The sequence below is a fragment of the Anolis carolinensis genome, chromosome 3 (assembly GCF_035594765.1).
Source record: "Anolis carolinensis isolate JA03-04 chromosome 3, rAnoCar3.1.pri, whole genome shotgun sequence".
In the NCBI taxonomy this organism is placed as follows: Eukaryota; Metazoa; Chordata; class Lepidosauria; order Squamata; family Dactyloidae; genus Anolis; species Anolis carolinensis.
Window position 1 is genome coordinate 282,541,232 of NC_085843.1, and position 21,666 is coordinate 282,562,897.

The 21,666-nt window shown below is 38.0% G+C and overlaps 1 protein-coding gene and 1 long non-coding RNA gene across 5 annotated transcripts in view; one reads left to right on the plus strand and one right to left on the minus strand.

Annotated features, from left to right (window-relative positions):
* Nucleotides 1-13,728, minus strand: part of armc9 (armadillo repeat containing 9) — a 135,236-nt gene extending 121,508 nt beyond the window's left edge. For 2 of the 4 annotated variants that reach the window (XM_008120018.3, XM_008120017.3), the window contains exons 1-7: nucleotides 13,501-13,726; nucleotides 11,029-11,114; nucleotides 7,725-7,850; nucleotides 6,810-6,977; nucleotides 3,770-3,925; nucleotides 2,603-2,695; nucleotides 1,839-1,863 (exon numbers count right to left, since the gene is read on the minus strand). In XM_008120018.3, coding sequence (XP_008118225.1) covers nucleotides 1,839-1,863; nucleotides 2,603-2,695; nucleotides 3,770-3,925; nucleotides 6,810-6,977; nucleotides 7,725-7,850; nucleotides 11,029-11,082 — 622 coding nt within the window. In that variant the 5' untranslated portion in view covers nucleotides 11,083-11,114; nucleotides 13,501-13,726. Of the gene's footprint in view, nucleotides 1-1,838; nucleotides 1,864-2,602; nucleotides 2,696-3,769; nucleotides 3,926-6,809; nucleotides 6,978-7,724; nucleotides 7,851-11,028; nucleotides 11,115-13,500 lie in introns of all 4 variants that reach the window. The other 2 variants (XM_008120020.3, XM_016997141.2) reach the window with 2 other exon arrangements.
* Nucleotides 13,729-13,765: 37 nt separating this feature from the next.
* LOC134297925 (uncharacterized) lies at nucleotides 13,766-15,764 on the plus strand. The gene is made up of 2 exons (XR_010004898.1): nucleotides 13,766-13,918; nucleotides 14,803-15,764. It is a non-coding gene; the product is annotated as an uncharacterized LOC134297925 (long non-coding RNA).
* Nucleotides 15,765-21,666: the final 5,902 nt, after the last annotated feature.

The window sequence follows — 21,666 nt, forward strand, 5'->3', positions numbered from 1 at the left end:
GAGTAAGTGGCCAGTGACAAGGCCCTGAGCTTGTAAGAAGGAGCAGTTGAGGTGGGCAGAGTCAAACCAGCAAAGACTAAAGGCAGGCTGAAGAACCTAAATCTCCAAACCTACTGAGAAACTTCCAAGGAAACTGAAACACACTTTCTGCAGTTTTTAATTCAAAACCAAAAACCATAGAACAAAAAGCCCAAGAGGTCTCAGTCAATTTTCCCCTTCACTGAATAGTACTTTGTGATTATTTTGTTCTGACAATAAAATGTATTCCCTATCACAGACACCAAATGCCAACCAAGTAGTTTGAGCTACACAGTGAACTCGTGTAAAACTCCCAAGTTGCCTGAACCTGGCAAATATTAGGGAAAATCTACTGCTTTCTAACTCAGATTCCTTCACATCCGTCTGTTACATCATTCCAGGATGTGACTTATCACTAAGGTTTCTTTGTTGGGAGAAGCACAGGAGCGAAACCAGCAAAGCGAATGAGCAAAATGCAGACATATAGCAGCAAGGCAAAGAAAGAGCTAAAGGTAGCCTTTCATTATCACTGGAGCAGTGTATTCATACTGCACAATTGCTGCAGTTTGATGCCACTTTAAAAGCCAAGGTTCCACCCTATGGAATCCTGGAATTTGTAGTTTGGTAAGGAACTTATGACTCTCCACTATACTTCTATGCTGCAGGATGAGAGCTGACTGAATTATCATTATTATGGCAGTTGCTCAGCACAATGGACCACAGAGCTCAAAGCCCAATCTTGAGGTAGTCACTGTGCTCAGTTGAATAAAGGGCTGGAAAACGGAGTCTCTGCATTTATTTACAGCCTTCACTGTTTCTATATATGTTGTGATACAAACATAGAGTTCACACCTGAAATAATATTGTGCTGGATCAGGTTAATGCTTCAATAGAGGAAGGCAAAGACAAACCCTCTCTGAACAAATTTTGCTAGGAAAATCTCATGGGTTTACCCGTAGAGTCACCATAAAGCAGAAATGACTTGAAGGATTACAAAAGCAAGAAATTACGCACTGGGCATTGCAAAGCAGAGGGTACAATTATGCTGATAAAGGAAAACAGTTGTAGAGGAAGGGGTGTTTATTTCCCCCTTGAGATTTTGGCCCCTAGAAGTATTCCTTCTCCCCAGAGGTAACATACCTTTCCTGCTATTTCAGGAAACGCTTCAGGAGACCAGAAAAAACGTAAGACATTTTCCGAGGGATTCTGTCATTTCTCCCTTCAACATCTTCATTTTGTTTTAAGACCACAATAAACTACGCAACTGTAGCCAATAAATGTCTCCTCAGGATTATGTTTTTTTCCTTACATAACTAAGCAGAATGTTTTTCCCGGACTTCCCAAATCTTGGCAAAGATCAGGCAAACAGACATCTCCTCACTCTTCAAATTTATATGTGACATTTACATGGGGGAAATCAGCAAAAGAGTTGTGTTTAAGCACTTGTCTTTCACATGACAATTCTTCTCTGCAAATTCCTTCCCTATCTGCAGCCACCATATGAGTTTTATAAAGAAAACACAGGATTAGTAAGTCCTTGTTTTACCTAAAGGCATCTTTGTTCCACATCCAAATATTGCTAGGAAGGTTTGGCAAACGGTGGAAGAAAATGCTACCAAACTTTTGCCCCTATGAAGGCTTTATCGTAAATTATTCTGAATAACCAATGGAAGCCTCACATTGTAAAAAAGTAAATACAGAGTAACATTTCCCTCAATTTTTACTTCTAGTAAGTGGAACAGACATTCCGATGCCACAAGACAATATACATGTCATCTACAGAATTTACTTTCATGTATTTATTTAATAGAATTGCTTACCTTGGCTGCACTGTGCATTCTCCTTCTGTCAGATGAGAAATTGATGATTAAGGAAAATGATCAATATGTAAATAAGCCAGAGAGACAGAGAGAACAGCTTGAAGTTTCACAAAAATACTTCTGAAATTTTGATTACGAATCCTGCAAAGATATGGACAAGGAATACAAACCAAACAAGAATGTGATTTGGGATAGATGCAAGGATTTCTTCACGTGGCAAATGCTTAATCCAGATAAACTGCTACCACATATAAGCTATACAGGTTGTTCATATATGCTCAAAAAGGAGGCACCGGTGCCAACCATCTTCCAAGGTTGATGTTCCAGAGAGATCTCTTTTTTGTACCTGCATCTTTCCACCAGCATCTCTTTTTCCCCACCCAGTACAAATCTCAGGTCAATAGTTATGAGAGCAAAATCAATGCTCCTGAGGTTGATTCAGGATTGCATTCTGGCATGGGAGAAAGGTAGATGCTAGTAGGGCCAAGAGAAGCCAAGAGGAATTTCCCCCCCAAATCTGTCTGTTCCAAATCGTGTCACCCAACCCTCAGACAGCACAGAAGAATAAATAAATATTTTCCAGCAGGTCATTCCACAATTTGGGGGCAGATCCCACTAACCAGTGAATTGCAATCTACTTGGGTAAATTTCCTATTGAAACCAGAACTTTCACCTAACTATGTACAGAGTCAAACAATACAATATCATTCACATGCTGAGAAGCATACAAGATGACTATTTTGAAAGCCTTTTGCAAAGGATACATATAACGTCAAAAGCCTTGGGGTATTAGTGGCTTTTAGCGTCACAGACAGAAACTCTTCCAACCTTGTTTTCAGATCAGACTCCCAAGAGTCCTAGAAGAGAAATATACACAGATCAAAACTGTTTTCCAAATATGCACACAAAACATGCCAAACATTACAATGTTTTAGAAGCCAGGAAGCAAGACAGAAGAATGTATAACTTAAAATGTGTTTCCTGGTAAAATAAATACAACAATAGAAAGGGATAGTTTATGTACAGAAAGCCACTGGGAGATTTTGTAAAATGCAGAATCAAATATAGATGCCCAAAAAAGAGGAATATAAGCAGATTGTACCCTGATGAACAAATCACAATCTTTATAGTCTTCAATAACCTCTTGGATGGATTTCTGCAGTTGGGGCTGTTTTTGAGAATGACTCAAAAATAATAATGGAGCAAGGATAAAACCTACAGGATTTTGACTGGAAGGAAGCATCTCTCTGATATTATGCCATCTTCATGAGTAACTCATTTGTCTCCAAGCCCAATAGAACCATTTTCACTCCTATGTTGCCAATCATTCAGCCAATTCTGGACAAAAAAAGACCTTTCTAACACAGCACCAAGGTTGCTGAACACGCTTCAGAAAGGCTTGCCCACAATTGGATTTCTGTTGCGTTCAAAAAAGAGGTAGTTCTTCCACACAGAATACAGTAGAAGGTCTCTAAAATAAATAATTTTTGTATGTTCATTTATTTTATTTGGTATCTGGCAACTCTTTTAATTTGGGTAAGTCATTTTAGGGCCTTTTTGTTCTCAGAAAGAGAAATGGGGCATATATTTTAGTCAAATAAAAACATTTTTACTTGTTAAAAATAGTACAAAAGTCTACTTTTTATACTTTTGGGTAAACAACACTACACATGCTTTATTGGGCTCCTCTGTCTCAATCCAGTCCAACAGAGAAATGGCTAGAAAGATTTTGTGGAACAACTGGGACATATATATTGCCACAGAATAGAATAAAATAGCTCCTCTGATAAAATGAGATCCTCTGAAGATGCCAGTCACAGATGCAAACGAAACGAAAGGAGAAAACACTGCTAGAACATGACCATACAGCCCAGAAACCACAAAACACTCCAATAAAATAGCTGTAATTTTTGAACAAAGAAGGTGCATACCTGGAACAGTTCTCTGAAGGAAGGGTGGATCATAGGGTTGGGAACAAAAGGCAAAGCGTAGAAAGGGAGGAATTCTGTTGTCTGGCTCAGGCCCGCCCCTTTGGTTTCCAGGTAGGTTTTAAAGCACAAAATCCTTTTATCCAAAGCAGCTTTGTTCTTGGCAAATGAAGAAACACAAGTCAGCTTTTTGCAAAGCTGTATTAAAGCTTAGGCTCAACATGACTGGCAGCAATTTAAGTCTGGCAATGTATGTGAAGTAGCTCAACCATATTGAAGCTCTGAACCTGGCATAGCAGGTATGAGCAAACCTGAGCCCTCCAAGTGTTTTGGACTTCAACTCCCACAATTCCAAATTGTGGGAGTTAAAATCCAAAACGCCTGGAGGGCCAACGTTTTCCCAAGCCTGTGTCATAGGATTTTCCTGGCAAAATTAGTTCAGAGGAAGGTTTGCCATTGCCTGCTTGTGAGGGCGAGAGAGTGTGACGGCCCTTCCAGGCAGGCCCTACATCCCAGGATCTGATTCCAGGTTTTCTGTTTATCCCAGATTATCTGATAGTGGGGACTCGTATAATACAGTTTAAAGCAGAAAACCTGGGATCAGATCCTGGGATATAGGGCCTGTCTGGAAGGGCCCTGACTCAGGACCACTCAGAGCAGTGGTTCTCAACCTGAGATCCCCAGATGTTTTTGGCCTCCAACTCCCAGAAATCCTAACAGCTGGTAAACTGGCTAGGATTTCTGGGAGTTGTAAGCCAAAAATATCTGGGGATCCCAGTTTCAGAACCACCAACTCAGAGGGTTTCTATGGCCACATCCAACACTAAAACCACTGTATCACAATGGGTACCAGCTATGATTAAATGTAAAGCTGCTCTGACTCCCCTCAAGGGTGAGATAGAACGGGGTAGAAATATAGTAAATAAATAAACATATATATAAATAACTGCTTCTTGCATCTTGCTTAAGATGTGAATCGCCCCTCAGTACCATCCAGAGAATAATCATATTTTACTGTGACATTTTTCATGTTTTGGAAAAATGTAGCATAACAACAACACAGCTAACTTTGTACTAGCTCTGTCGGGAGATATACAAAACACTATTTATTATCTTGCATCTTGGATGAAAGTCCCTTTAAGACCCAAATGTAACTAGCCAATAGCCCGAACAACACTTTGCCTGCTGTTCTGATTGAGCAGGGACCAGTATGAAGAGAAAGCAAAGAGCACACAGCAAGATGCTGTATTTTTAGAAAGCCTCAATTTTCACCTACTGAATACTGCAGGCAGCCTGCAGGTGACCTTATGGCACCACTTATACTGACTTTCCCCAACCACACTAGGCTACTTTAATGCCTTATTACCCAAAGTGCCTGCATCTGTGTATGGATATGGTTGCCCCAGCTATAGAAACACCATATATCTCGGCTTTAATAGCACAGTTTTATTGCTTCCTTCCAATCTAAATTGCAAACATTTTCCAAACAGCATGCATTTCCACAGTTTGATATTGCTGAGACACAAGTCATAGTTCTTAGATGACCCTGCTTCCCACACAAGTGCAGTTACTACAGCAAGCAGGAAAAAGAAAAGCAAATATTTCTGTGGCAGCCATATCGGTCTATTGTACCAATCTTGTAGCATCTTGAAGGCTGGCATGGTTTATTTACCATAACTTTTTACAGATGCAATAGTTCCAAGGCACTTGCTTGTTTTTCCTGGAGAACTGAGTCAACCAAAACAAGTTTGCAAAAGGAGTAAAACAGTATAGCATGTGCAAAAAACAGTGCAACCTTATGTGTGCTTACTTTGGAGTAACTCCCATCTGTGTTTATTGAGACCTCCTATCAATTAAGCATCCACTGAAAGCCGGCACGGCACAGTGGTTTCATTGTTGGACAATATATTGTTGGTTTTGCCTTAGGACTGACATAAATTAGAAACAACTGGAAAGCATATAGGAATAACAAGAAGGATTAGGATTGCATTACAGAGCCTTGGATTTTAATGTATTGTCCATTATTTTATTTTGTGTATTGTTGGAATGTTTTAAGTTTTTGTCAAATATGTTGTGTTGTTGTTTCGGGCTTGTCCCTGTTGTGAGCCGCCCCGAGTCCCTTCGGAGAGATGGGGCGGGATATAAAAATAAAGATGATGATGATGATGATGATTATTATTATTATTATTATTTTATTGACACGAATGCCATTGTAATGGTTTAAATCAGGCATGGGCAAACTTGAGCCCTCCAGGTGTTTTGGAATTCAACTCCCACAATTCCTAACTGTCTGCTGGCTATTAGGAATTGTGGTACTTGAAATCCAAAACACCTTGAAGCCCCAAATTTGCCTATGCCTGGTTTAGATGATTGGCAAGAAACACCAGTGAGCCTCATAGCTAGAATTTTCTTCTTCTGGCTAACAGTAAATATGGTTTGCCAGTGGGGTTTGAAGGTAGAAAACTAGGGTTAGTTTAAACAACTGTTTGCCATGTGGATCTACCGGGTTCTAATGGTAATCTAAGGTTCTGGTTTGCTATTAACCCTAAGGAGAGTTTCCATTCTCTTTCAGACGCACTCTTAGAAAGGACAGGATGGCGGTGGATACCCAAGGCTCAACAGTCCTGATTCTTCACCTTTGCTCTTTATCAGGACTAAATTTCATCAAGATGCAAGGACAGATAACATGAGAAAATGCTCCTCTTTAAAAAAAAATCCCCTGAACACAGAAAGCTAGAAAATCAGGAAGAAGGTAAGACAAGAATATATTTCCCAAATATCTAATTTCCAGGGGATAGGGGATATATATATTGTTTGTATAGAGGAGTACTGAGAGATAGGAAACAGTCAGACTTACTCAGGAAGAACTAAGCCAAAGCCACAAACCTGGATTAAATATTAAACCGGAAAGGGGATTGAATTGAATGGATTGTGCCCTGAGACAGGGACTCAACAGTTGAGCACCTTCCAGGCTCCACTACTCATTAAAAACCTAGACAGTCAGAAAACCCATGAGGCCAAATTTAGAGCAGAGAAAACATACCGGCTTCCCCACAGAGTGCTTTAAAAGGAAGATGGCAAAATGAATGTGAAGGTAGAATTCCAGCTTCTGGGCAAGGGCTTCTTTCTCTCGCACTGCGGAAGGGATGTGTTCCTCCCAGAGTTCAAAGAAGACATCTTGGTCTCCGTCGGTGAAGGAAGTCAGAAGATCCTTCCAAACAGAAAGGAAAAAAACAGGAGAGTAAGGCATGGGCAAACTTCGGCCTTCCAGGTGTTTCGGACTTCAACTCCCACAATTCCCAACAGCCTACCAACTGTTAGGAATTGTGGGAGTTGAAGTCTAAAATACCTGGAGAGTCGAAGTTTGCCCATGCCTGAAAAGTTTACTCTTTAACAAAAGCTAATCCAAATATCAGGCTATATCTTGGAAGAATTTTAGGCCAGAAATGCTTCCGAGACATAGCCAGATATTTCGACTGAGCACAGTTGCAAGTTCTATACCAGGAGGCTGCATTTCGGTGCCAGGATTAAGTAGTGAGCAATGTAATAACTGAGCGTAGGAAGGGGCAGAGGTGGCTATCTTCCTACTTATGAGTAAGAGGGAAGCAGATCGTCCAATGAATGCTACAACACATTTTCTCAGAAACCAATATAAAGAAACAAGAGCATTTACAAATTCAATAAGACAACACTTTAATAAAACAACTCTAGTACAATATTTAGAAACCCACTGGTAAAATTTCCAGGAATTGTTGCAGCTATATTTTTTTAGATGGGGAAAAGTTTGCTTTCACTTCCGAAGCAAATCCATTCAGCCATGGTATAACAGTCGTTTGAAAGTCAGAGATTCATACTAAAATGACAGTATGGCGGCACAGTTGAAGCTCGACGAAGAAATAGAAACATTTGATTTCATCCAATAAATAAAACTTTAATTCCGCAAAAAGCGAGATGTTACCTGGATTATTAGAGTCTTAGAGTCCTTTGCACAACTACCTCCCGTTTTAGGCAAGGGCTTCCCTTTTATTTTGCATTCCTTTGTGAAAGTTTTCACAGTCTCCTCAAACTCTGCATAGTCCAAATACTGCAAACAAGAAAATCTGTAATTACATTTTCCATTAAAAGATACAAGCAAAAAAGGATTTAAAAGGCTAGTGAAACAGAACAGGAAACTAACTGTCCCTCTTTGGGGCAAAAACAGCAAAAGACCGGAAAAATATTTCCTTCTGTGACTATTGGCATCCTCCAATATAGCAAATGGGAAATATAGGATGCTAATGGTGAAATCCCATACATTTCTACACAAATGTAAGTGCTCTGGTTTCAATGGGGTTTCCTCTTACTTAATTGGGTACATGATCACTCTCTAAATCTTGTTTGTTTACATGCTATAGTAACAGATTAAATACTAATACCAGAACAGAACATCCCTGAAGAGGAGAGTAATGTTATTAAAAAATTCAAAATGGGAAGCTAAATTGAGATGAAGAAAACACAGCAACTATGGGGAGAAAACAGTTTATTTACTGTACTGAAAAAAAAACCCTTTGGCCATAGTTTATAATAAAAAAAAACAAATTTTATAATAAAATACAATTCAAGTGTTGAATCCAAGCTTTAGTTTCAATGAGAAGAGTCAAAGCAAAGATAAGCCAACATTTATGTAAATTCCAACAACTTTCTTTCTACATGGGCTGGGAGTGTTTATTATGCATTCATATTATTTCATGTATATGTTGCCTTTTTCCTAATGTGAGACCATCAGCTCAAATTTTACAATAAAAATTAAAACACAATTGAAAGATTATCACATTAAAATTATTGTGTATTAAAATTAACAACTTGGTTTAGGCAAAAAATCTGATGTTATCATATCTCCCCCTAAAAGAATGCAAAGTTCTCTACAAATAGATGGGTAAGATGCAGTACAGAAGACCAAGTCCATTGTAGCTGTCTTGTAACTACTTAACATATTCTTGGAATCCCAATATGACAGAATAACTCTGCAAGTAGCTACTTGGGTCCCTTCCACACAGGTACTGTATATAAAATCCCACTTTATCTGTTTTGAACTGGATTATATGGCAGTGTGGACTCAGATAACCCAGTTCAAAGTAGATATTGTGGATTATCTGCCTTTTTTTTAAATATGTTTTTTATTGTAGATACCAGCGAAACAACAACAAAATCCATCAACATACACATCCAATCACATATTCTCGGTAACATTACACTTGTTGGTTCCACTTTTATCTCCCATTTATGTACAGTAGTTTTTCGCCCCTCCCCCTCCCTCTGGGAACAGTACTTTCTTCCATTCAGATATTATTTTAATTGATCAATCGTAAGTAGAGAATGATTCAATTCTTTATATTTTCTTTGTCCTTTGACTTTATCTATCAATCTTCCCCATTTCAGCTCCCAATTCTTTTTGATTCGGCCTGATATATATTTAGTTCTCCTTTCAAGGATATAATCCTGAAGCATAAAATCAGCTAGGTATTCATACCATTTTTTAACTTCCCACTTTGTTTGCTCTTTCCAACCTAAGGCAACTGTTGCTTGAGCGGCAACAAACATGTATTTTATAATTTCCCCCCAGTCCTTAGTAATTTTGTTCTTATCTAATTTCTGGATGAAGAATTCTTTATTTTTCAAAATCAATTTATGTCCTGTTAAATCTTCAATTTCCTTCTTTACCTTGTTATAAAATTTTTGTACTTCATCACATTCCCACCACATATGAATATAAGATCCAGTTTTCCCACATCCGTGCCAACACAATTTTGTGGTTGATTTAGTTATATAAGCTAATTGGATTGGGGTTCTATACCATTTAGTCAGTATTTTCCTTTGGGTTTCTCTTCTCCTTATCTGCTTGATTTTTTAAATTGAATTGATCCAGTATTTGATGTCAGAGTCGTTAATATTCATGTCCTCTTTCCATATCTCGGCCAATGTTTGTTTCAATTTATATTGTTTTTCAGTTAATATCTTATAAATAAAGCCCATCAGGCCTTTTTCCTTTTCTAATTTCCATTTTAAAATTTGGTCAAAATCTATTTCTGGACCTTCCTTTTTCTTCCAATTCATAATCCTTTGTTTCAGTCCACTCCAAAGAAGCCAGTTACTTTGCCCACAAATGTCTTTTATCATTTCCCAATCCTTAATTGTCCCATCTGGGTTTAAGAGGTCTTATCAATTTCATTCCATTTTGTTTAAAATTTGTTATCGCTTTACCAAATATCTGTTCCTTTTTATTATTTAAAAACTCTATTGGGAGTATATCTACTTTATTTATTGGCAGTTTACCTTGCCATTTTTTCCAGCACTCCATGGATGAGATCATTGGCCCTCCTTTAATTTCTTTTAGAATTTTATTATCTACCCATCCTTTTAAACATAGGCAATTGTGCCATCCGTTTATTGTTTTTTCGATTCTGACCCATCTTCTTGAGTCATCAAAATCTAATTCTAACAATCTTGTTAATTGGCAGGCTTCATAATAGTCTTGTAGATTGGATTATCTGCCTTGATACTCTGGGTTATATGGCAGTGTAGAAGGGGTCCTAGTCTCTTTTTGAAGAAGTCTAGAGAAGGAAACTTCACTAACTCTATTGAATTTATTCTACTGACGAATCTTTCCCATTGTCAAAAAGTTCATTCTAACTAAATACCAAAGTAAGAATAGTCTGTGCCAAAATATTTCCAGTTTCTATCTATAGCTGTGGAAGCTAGACATTGAAGAAAGCTGGTAGATAAACAATGAACTCATTTGAGACATGGCACAGAAGGATTGTTCTACGAATTACCAAAAATAATCAACCATCCCTAAGAGCCCAAATTCCTAAACTATCATACTTCAGGGACAACACAATTCTTTGGGGAAAAAAACCAATAATATCAAAAGGCAGGAAGATAAAATGAAGGCTGTGTTATTGGTGCACTGATTCAGTAAAGGAAGTTTGATCATGAGCTTGCAAGAATGAACAGGAATCTCGATTTACAGTGTAGAATGAATGCAGTTTGACACCAATTGCTATGGAATCCTGGGATTAGTAGTTTTACAACAGGCATGGGCCAACTTTGTCCCTCCCTCCAGGTGTTTTGGACTTCAACTCCCACAATTCCTAACAGCCTACTGGCTGTTTTGCAGGATCCTAACTTCAGAGCCTCTTTACAATCCAACCAAAACTAATCATATTGCAAACTACAACCTCACAAAGTCACTAGATAGAAATTGAGTGAGAATAAAAAAGTACCTCTTTCACCATTCCAAGAAGTTCCGCTTCATACGCAAGGATGTCCCCCATCATGAAATGTCAAGCAGTGGTCAGAGGGGAGTAACCTGCAATTAGAATACAATATACAATTTTTTGGAATGTTTGTATTTATCTTATTTTAAATGTTTACGAAGTTGTTCCACACGACTATTACTTGCATTGAGTCCCTATGGGGAGAACAGCAGGATAGAAATAAAAGTTAATACATAATAATACTACTAACACATTTTTTGTTCCTGGGTTGTAAATGTCATTTCCCAATTGGTTCTATCATAAGAACTTAGATTGAGTAGACTAAACAGCAAAATTTTTGTTTTTGTGAACAGGACATTATGCAGCACATTTTGCTCTAGTTTTTCAATTGATGTCTCATAAAGTCTCAATCAATTCAACCTAGTTTGGCAGTCACAAAAGTGAAGTTTCTAAAATAGAACAACTACTATCTAAGTAAGTAGATACTTTATTTATGTCTTGTGGGCATTTTGTCTCATAAAAGTCCCTTTGGAGAGATGGTGGTGGGGTATAAGAATAAAACTTATTATTATCATTATTATAACATTTATTATAGATATAAATATTATATATATATATATAATATAAATCATATATAATGTATAAAAATATAAAATAAATATATTTTATATATAGTATAAATATAATATATATTATAAAATATATATTTATATTATTTTTATAAATATCATGTATATGTTATATTTATGTGTGTGTATATATTAAATACATATAAAATATTATATATACTATTATATAAAACATTTAAATTAAAAGTTATATAATGATCATAATAAACTTTATTTATATCCTGCCCCCTCTCCACAAGGACTTGGGGAGGCTCTCACAACAGAATCACGTCACAATAATAATAATAATAATAATAATAATAATAAAACTTTATTTATACCCCGCCACCATCTCCCCAACGGGGACTCGGGGCGGCTTACATGGGGCCATGCCCAGGACAATACAATATAACCATATCATAATACAATTAAATAATACAATAAATAAAATAAACAGTACAACATAAGATCAAAACAGCAGCATAACAAGGGCGGGCCGCATGAACACTAAATTAAAACTCTGGGTGAGAAAGGGATTAGAATAAAAACCTCGGGGGACAGGGACATCAGATAGGGACGTCAGAACAGTCTAGAGGATAAATGTTGGGGGGAGTAGTAAAGGAACATTTACTCTCCGAAAGCACACCGGAAGAGCCATGTTTTTAAATCTTTCCTGAAGGCTAAAAGGGTGGGGGCTTGCCTGATTTCAATGGGCAGTGAGTTCCATAAGCGGGGGGCCACAGCAGAGAAGGCCCTCTCCCTTGTTCCCACAAGGCGGGCCTGAGATATAGGCAGTGGCGACAGGAGGGCCTCCCCTGATGATCGGAGAGATCGGGCAGGTTTATGGTAGGAGATACGGTCACGAAGGTAGGCGGGTCCCAAACCGTTTAGGGCTTTATAAATGATGGTCTGCACCTTGAATTGGGACCGGAAGATGAATGGCAGCCAGTGGAGCTCCTTGAACAAGGGAGTAGATCTCTCCCTGTAACTCGCCCCCGTTATTAATCTGGCAGCCGAGCGTTGGCTGCCAGATTAATACAAACATAAGCAGAAACCAAAAAGACAAAACATAATATATAACTAATAATCATTAAAAAATGTAAAAATTAACATTACAATAAATAAATGAACAGGTTAAAATCTGTATTGGGTTTAAGAACATATTGCACTGCAGAGGCAAAACCAGTTAAAACCAATAGGTATTGACAAAGGCTTAAAGAACACCATACAACTGTAAAACACACAATAAACACAGTACACAATAAACACAATACAATAATGAAGCAAAAAGAGCAAAATACGTATAGGTTCTAAATGAATTACACACATATATATGTATGTATATATGTGTGTGTGTGTGTGTGTGTATTTATATATACAGTAGAGTCTCACTTATCCAAGCCTCGCTTATCCAAGCTTCTGGATTATCCAAGCCATTTTTGTAGTCAATGTTTTCAATATATTGTGATATTTTGGTGCTAAATTCGTAAATACAGTAATTACTACATAGCATTACTGTGTATTGAACTACTTTTTCTGTCAAATTTGTTGTGTGACATGATGTTTTGGTGCTTAATTTGTAAAATCATAACCTAATTTGATGTTTAATAGGCTTTTCCTTAATCCCTCCTTATTATCCAAGATATCCGCTTATCCAAGCTTCTGCCGGCCAGTTTAGCTTGGATAAGTGAGACTCTACTGTACATACATACATCCCACAAATTAAAAATTCCAGATACTAAAATACAGAAAACAGTTTCAATCATTTAATTAATTCAGTTCCAATAACAATAGGCTGACTGAGATAAGATCAGTATAAGATAATGAACTAAGGTTCCCAAAGCTTTGCAAAGCAAAACAAGGCACCTACCTCTGAGCATGTGCAGAGTGCAAATCCTTAAGTGGCAGTAATGAGGCTGAGCTTAATGCAGGAAAGTTTATTCTATTTTAAAAAAAATAGGTTTATCGGCCCTCCCAGCAAGGGAGAATTTGTAGTAAACGGAGAGCTTCTAAAACTTAGCTCCGAAATGAACTAGGCCCAACTCATTCTCCTGTCGCCTGGCAACGACAGACCCGCTAGGCCCCACCCCTTCGGTCAGAGAACCACGTGATTCGCAAAAGCGAATGTCAAACAGCAGAAGAGGGGCGGGGAGACGTGTCTCCTAGCAACAGGGATGCTTTAATAGAGAGAGAATAGAGGGGATGCTGGGAAAATTCTCTCTTGTCAGAGGGTTTAGTTGACGCAAGGCCGCAGTTCAGTCCTGTGCAATCCAGGGATTTCTAGTTTGGTGAGTCACCCCGCGCTCTTTGCCAGAGAAAGCTGAAGGCCGCGTGAAACTATAACTGTTATGATTCCATACGGCAGTTAAAGAGATGTCAAACTGCGTTAAGTCTACAATGTAGACGATGCCTGGGCCAACTTCGGCCTTCACTCCAGGTGCTTTGGACTTCAACTCCCACAATTACTAGCAGCCATTATTTTTATTTCCGTTCCTTTAGAAATGTTTTCAGTTTCATCCTCTGATTTGTGAAATTGCTTTGAGAGATTATATATATATATACAGTAGAGCAGGGGTCCCCAAACTAAGGCCCGGGGGCCAGATGCGGCCCTCCAAGGTCATTTACCTGGCCCCCGCCCTCAGTTTTATAATATAATATTTTATATCAGTTTTAATAATATAATATATTGTATATACATATAATATTGATAATAATCTTATGTTATACAATATAATACTAATAGTAATACCATATAATAATATTAATTATATGTTATATATTACATATTATATAATAGTATAGTGGTATAGTTCAATATAGTAATATATAATCCTAATATTGTGTTATGTTAATAATATAATATATTGTATGTACATACAGCTGCTCTGAGTCCCCTTCGGGGTGAGAAGGGTGGGATATAAATGTAGTAAATAAATGCAGTAAATAAATAATTAATTTTAGACTTGGGCTCGGCCAAAGTCTGACATGACTTGAAGGCACACAACAACAACAACAGCAACAACAACCCTAATTAACTTGACTATCTCATTAGCCAGAAGCAGGACCACACTTCCCATTGAAATCCTGATAAATGTATGTTGGTTAAAATTGTTTTTATTTTTAAATATTGGATTGTTCTTTCATTGTTGTTGTTGTTGTTTTTGCACTACAGATAAGACGTATGCAGCGTGCATCGGAATTTGTTTGTATTTTTTTTCAAATGATAATCCGGCCCCTCAACAGTCTGAAGGATTGTGGACCGGCCCTCGGCTTAAAAAGTTTGAGGAACCCTGATGTAGATGATGCCTGGGCCAACTTCGGCCTTCACTCCAGGTGCTTTGGACTTCAACTCCCACAATTACTAGCAGCCATTATTTTTATTTCCGTTCCTTTAGAAATGTTTTCAGTTTCATCCTCTGATTTGTGAAATTGCTTTGAGAGATTATATATATATACAGTAGAGTCTCACTTATCCAACATAAACGGGCCGGCGGAATGTTGGATAAGCGAATATGTTGGATAATAAGGAGGCATTAAGGAAAAGCCTATTAAACATCAAATTAGGTTATGATTTTACAAATTAAGCACCAAAACATCATGTTAGACAACAAATTTGACAGAAAAGTAGTTCAATATGCAGTAATGTTATGTTTTAATTACTGTATTTACGAATTTAGCACCAAAATATCACGATATATTGAAAACATTGACAACAAAAATGCGTTGGATAATCCAGAATGTTGGATAAGTGAGACTCTACTGTATATATATATATACACAAAGATACATTGCTTTTTAGCACTTTATTCATTTCCTACTTTACCCTATCCCATATTATACCAGTCGACTCTCTGACACTTGATCATGCACTTTGTTAAAAAGCTTTGAAATCGAGTATTTGACCTCTTTTTATCTTTAGTGGTTGATGTTTGTATCATTACCTCATTTTGTCTGTTATGTGTTTTATTGTATGTTGCTTATTTTATTTGATTATTGTATCATTGTTTTTAGCTCTTGATACTTGTTGTAATTGTTTTATTTTGGTTCTGTTTTGGACTTGGCCCCATGTTAACCGCCCCGAGTCCCTTCAAGGAGATGGTGACGGGATAGAAAAATAAAGTATTTTTATTATTACTTTATTATGACACAGCAAACAAGATAGATATGCTGGATTTTGTATCACAAAATCACAAGTCGAACACTTCCCAAGTGTCTAGGACTGTGTGATGTATTTTCGGGCGATGCACGCAGATCCCAGTCGGGTGGCCTTTTGCAGTTGGCAGATCGTAATTTTGTCAATGTCTATTGTTTCCAAATGCCGGCTGAGATCTTTTGGCACGGCATCCAGTGTGCCCATCACCACCGGGACCACCTGTACTGGTTTCTGCCAGAGTCTTTGAAGTTCAGTCATAAGGTCCTGATAGCGGCTGAGATTTTCCTGTTGTTTTTCGTCAATGAGACTCTCACCTGGGATGGCGACATCAATGATCCAAACCTTTTTCCTTTCCACAACTGTGATGTCTGGTGTGTTGTGTTCCAGAACTTTGTCAGCCTGGATTCGGAAGTCCCACAGTATCTTTGCGTGCTCATTTTCCAATACTTTTGCAGGTTTGTGATCCCACCAGTTCTTTACTGCTGGGAGGTGGGACTTGAGGCATAAGTTCCAATGAATCATTTGGGCCACATAGTTGTGTCTCTGTTTGTGGTCTGTTATTATTATTATATATGTACTGTTTGTTTTACTATGGAGTAAACAACAAAACCACTGAACCAAATCACACCAAATTTGGCCACAAAAGACATAGTCATCCAAAATATGTATTTCAATCAAAAAAAGCCTAGAGAAATAGTCCAAATTACAGGAAAGGTAGGCTCTGCTGCCTTTAACCCCCCCCCTGCCTTTAGGCCCCGCCCCCTTCGTATCCTAGCAACTCCCTCAGCCAAGATGGCGCCCAGGGCAGAGGCAGAGAGCACTTAGGCCTCATCCACACTGCCTATAAAATATAGATTATCTAATTTGAACTGGATTATATGGCAGTGTAGACTCAAGGCCCTTCCATATTACCCATTTATAATCTTATATTATCTGCTTTGAACTCGATTATCTTGAGTCCACACTGCCATATAATCCTGTTCAGTGTGGATTTTATACAGCTGTGTAGAAGTGGCCTCATATAATCCAGTTCTAAGCAGATAATATAAGATTATAAATATAATATGAAATAATTAATGTGGTATAATAATACAGAACAATATAATCTCTAAAACCAGGACAGTAAATAAAGAGCAACAATCTGAAAGCAGGGAAATTGGGAATTCCAGAAAGGAAACAATCAGGGCCAGCTAACACCTCCCAACAAAGGATCCCCCCAGGCAGGAAGCAGCCAGGCTTTGAAGCTGCAGGGCCATTAAATGCTAATCAAGGTGCCTAATTGCAGCATTCATACCTGCCACACCGAGATTATTAATTGCTATTCAACCTGGCCAACCAAGATTTCACCTAGGTGAAAAATCCCAGGCTTTGAAGCCATGAGTCTACTCCATCCCATTCAACCTGGCCTAGCAAGGATACCCTATGTAGAAAGCGGCCAGGCTTTTAAAACTATAGTAGAGTCTCACTTATCCAAGCTAAACGGGCCAGCAGAACCTTGGATAAGCGAATATCTTGGATAATAAGGAGGAATTAAGGAAAAGCCAATTAAACATCAAATGAGGTTATGATTTTACAAATTAAGCACCAAAACATCATGTTGTACAACAAATTTGACAGAAAAAGTAGTTCAGTAAGCAGTTGTAATTACTGTATTTACGGATTTAGCACCAAAGTATCATGATATATTGAAAACATTGACTACAAAATTGGCTTGGATAATCCAGAACCTTGGATAAGCAGGGCTTGGATAAGCGAGACTCTACTGTATTTGCAAGACTATTCAGTGCAGTTCAAGCTGGCCAAACAAGGATTCCTCTACTAAGGAAGTAGTCAGGCTTCAAAGCAGCTCTTTGATTGAGGGTGCTACTCCAGCTACTCCAGAAAACAGCCAGGCTTTGAGGCTGCAAGGCTATTCACTGCTATTCCACCTGGCCAACAAATGATTCACATAAGCCACAGCAACGCGTGGTCAGGCAAGCTTATATAGATTCACCCTAAGATGATACATCGCTGGAAGGATTTGGAGGCTAGCAACAGCCTACATAAATACTGTATATTGAATATATTTTAAATACTTCTGGAGTGATACAGACATCAAACTGGTTTCCTCTTGGCTCAGAGATAAAAGCTATCATGGCGTGCCAGGGCTTGTGGCTTCTGCCATTTCTGCAATTGTTCAAAGTGGACATTAGCCTTTGTCCCTTACAAGTTTACATCAGAAAACAGATGGCTTCTCTTGCAAACACTTGCAAACCCAGCCATCAGCCTGACCCTTGGGTTTCTTGGAGGTTGACAAACTCCGAAGCCTTTTGATTTATAAATTGCAACGTGGGTCAGGGCTTTGAAGAGATAGATGGTTAGGATAGTTTCTCACAGACGCCTGTGATAAAGTATGATGATTTCTGGGAAAATAATTTTGTTTTTCAGAAGGGAAAAAGCCAATGACCTAGACAACAGCAATAGCGTATCCTCAAGCTGCAAGAAAGATTTCTTTAAACACGAAAGGGATGCCAGGCGAACCAGAAAAGCTCACAGCAAAAGGGAAATGATATTAAAAAGACTTTTCAATTAAGGCTGGGATCCTGTTGATGTCTCACACATGTCTGCACTATGGGATTAATGCAGTTTGACACCATTAACCCCAGTCATGTGGAATCAAAACAGGTATAGTTTAGAGAGGCACAAACATGCTTAGGGGAATTTTTTAATAACCTTGGATGCTATTTATCTGTTCCTGCGGACTTGAAACCATTTAGATTAGCCAGATATTCCTGTGCTGGCTCTTTACCTATTTTGTGCTGCATTTCCTCTACTGCATCCGCTGCTTCTTTATCCGCAAAGTGAAGTAGTTCTACCTTTTCTCTGCTCCATTAGCATTTTGACATCACCTCTATGCAGTGGCTCTATCATCTTCTTTTTACAACATCTACTACTATGTGTATAAGTAAAAGTGAAAATCTGTATGTGTGTTTGTGGTATGGGTGTCCGCTCACACAGACAGCCTCCGGCCTCCACAAACGGGCTATAGTTCCCAGTGCTGAGGAGCCACCAAGTCACTCCCTCCTAGGACATTGCAGGTTACGGAGAGCACATCCCAGGGTTCCTTTCTCTCTCTATTTGCATGACTCCGCCCACTACCTCTCCCTTAACCCTTTTCTACTCTTTTCTATGGCACACAGCGAACAGATGAATTGATCAGAGAGGTTTGGGGATAATTTATCATGATTTATAGGAGTTGTAGGGACTGGGATGTGTAGTTCACCTGCAATCTAAGAGCACTCTGAACCCCACCAACAATGGACCTGGAACTCACTTGGCACACATACCCACTTTAATTACAAGCCACAGATTGTCGCTTTCTTGTAGAAACACATTTGGCGTCCAGCAATGTCGTAAACATGTCATCACTGCTGTGTTTATAATCCAGGTGTCTCAATGGACACCTTCATATGATACATAAATCTACAAGTGCTCTATTTGTTTCATATTTCCCTCCCTAATTTATTGCGGCTTCTTTTTCTTTTTCTCCTGCTGAAAACCAACCTGAAATAAATGCCTCTTTTAGCGGAAAGCTCCAAGGCTTTTGACAAGATGGTCAGCAGCTGCCAATATCTTTATTTTATTTTTTTTGGTTAAAATCTGTTTTGTGTGTTCTGTTTTCTGTGTTTGTTTTAAGTTTTGGGATGACCAGGAATTAACATTAGACAGGATAGGTTCTGTCTGCTCATTTCACTCCTTGCCTTAGTTTGTCTCTGGCTTTAGGTCAGGGGTCCTCAAACTTTTAAAGCAGAGGGCTGGTCCACAACCCTTCGGACTGTTGAAGGGACGAATTATCATTTGGAAAAAAAAATCCAACAAATTCCTATGCATACTGCAAATGTCTTATTTGTAATGCAAAACAACAACAAAAACAACAACAATGAAAGAACAATACAATATTTAAAAATGAAAACAATTTTAACCAACATAAGCCTATCAGAATTTCAATGGGAAGTGTGGGCCTGCTTCTGGTCAATGAGAGAGTCAGGTTAATTTGGATTGTTGTTGTTGTTGTGTGCCTTCAGGTCATTTCAGACTTTGGGCGAGCCTAAGTCAAAAATTATTTATTTATTCATTTACTACATTTATTTACTACATTTATATCCTGCCCTTCTCACCCCGAAGGGGACTCGGAGCAGCTGTATGTACATATAATATATTATATTATTAGCATAGCACAATATTAGCATTATATATCATCATATTGAACTATACCACTATACTGTAATATTATATGTAATATATAACATATATTTAATATTATTATATGGTATTATTAGTATTATATTGTATAACATGATAATAATATTATCAATATTATATGTATATACAATATATTATATTATTAAAACTGATATAAAAATATTATATTATAAAACTGAGGGCAGGGGCCAGGTAAATGACCTTGGAGGTCCGCATCCGGACCCCGGGCCTTAGTTTGGGGACCCCTGCTTTAGGTCAAGCAAAAAAGGAGTGGAAATGGGAAGCTCTTTCAAGAGCGGAGGTGTAGGATGCATCTACATTGTAGAATTATTGCAGTTTGGCTCCTCTTCAGCTGCCATGGCTCAATGAAATGGAATCCTAGGAATTACGATTTGGTGAGGCAATGACACTCTTCAATAAAGGAGACCTTCTAAAACTACGGCTCCCAGGATTCCATAGCCTTGAACCATGGCGTAAGATGGCATTAATTCTCCTGTGTAGACAAAGCCTTTACACAAAGCAACCTCAGAGGGTTCTGCCTATGCTTTCCTCTGAAATGTTGCCCGTTGCACCTGATATTAATTGATAGCCACCCATCCAAATACTAACCAGGGCTTTCCCTGCTTAGCATCCAAAACCAGACAGGATCCCAATCCTTTTAAGGCATTTGTGGATTTTAATTTGCATTTTATCAGTAATTTTAATCTGGATTTCACCTGTATTTGTTATATGTATTTCAACAGTGTTCTGTTTTATCTCGCTGTTTTAAACATGTTGTGTAACCTGTTTCAAAACGCAAGGATAAGCAAGTAATAATTAATAATAATAACACTGTGTAACACATTTTTTGTTCCTGGGTTATAAATGTCACTTCCTAATTGGTTCTATTATAAAAAAACATAGGGAAAGTGTATTTTTTAAAAAATGTCTACTTTGAAGTTCTGGTTATTGGCACTTTGAACCCGTTGATGGAGTACAGTATATTGAACTGGATTTTAATTTTTTAATTTTAGTAGAATTGTTCATTTTTGTTTTATGATGATGTTGTTTACTATGTTTATTATGTTTAACCTTGTTGTATGGTGTCTTTTTGACAACTGAATGTTTTTTGTTTATGTTGGAAACTGCCCTGAGTCCTCTCAAGATGGAGCGGTATATAAATAAAGTATTATTGTTATTATTGACACAACGATGTTGTATGACACAGCAAACAAGATAGATATGCTGGATTTCGTTTCACAAAACCACAAGTCGAACACTTCCCAAGTGTCTAGGACTGTGTGATGTATTTTCGGATGATGCGTGCAGATCCCAGCAGGGTGGCCTTTTGCAGTTGGCAGATCGTAATTTTGTCAATGTCTATTGTTTCTAAATGCCGGCTGAGATCTTTTGGCACGGCACCCAGTGTGCCCATCACCACCGGGACCACCTGCACTGGTTTCTGCCAGAGTCTTTGAAGTTCAATCTTGAGGTCCTGATAGTGGCTGAGTTTTTCCTCTTGTTTTTCATCAATGCGACTGTCACCAGGGATGGCAACATCAATGATCCAAACCTTGTTCTTGTATTATTGTTGTTGTTGTTGTTGTTGTTATTATTATTATTATTATTATTATTATTATTATTATTATTATTCTGCAAAAA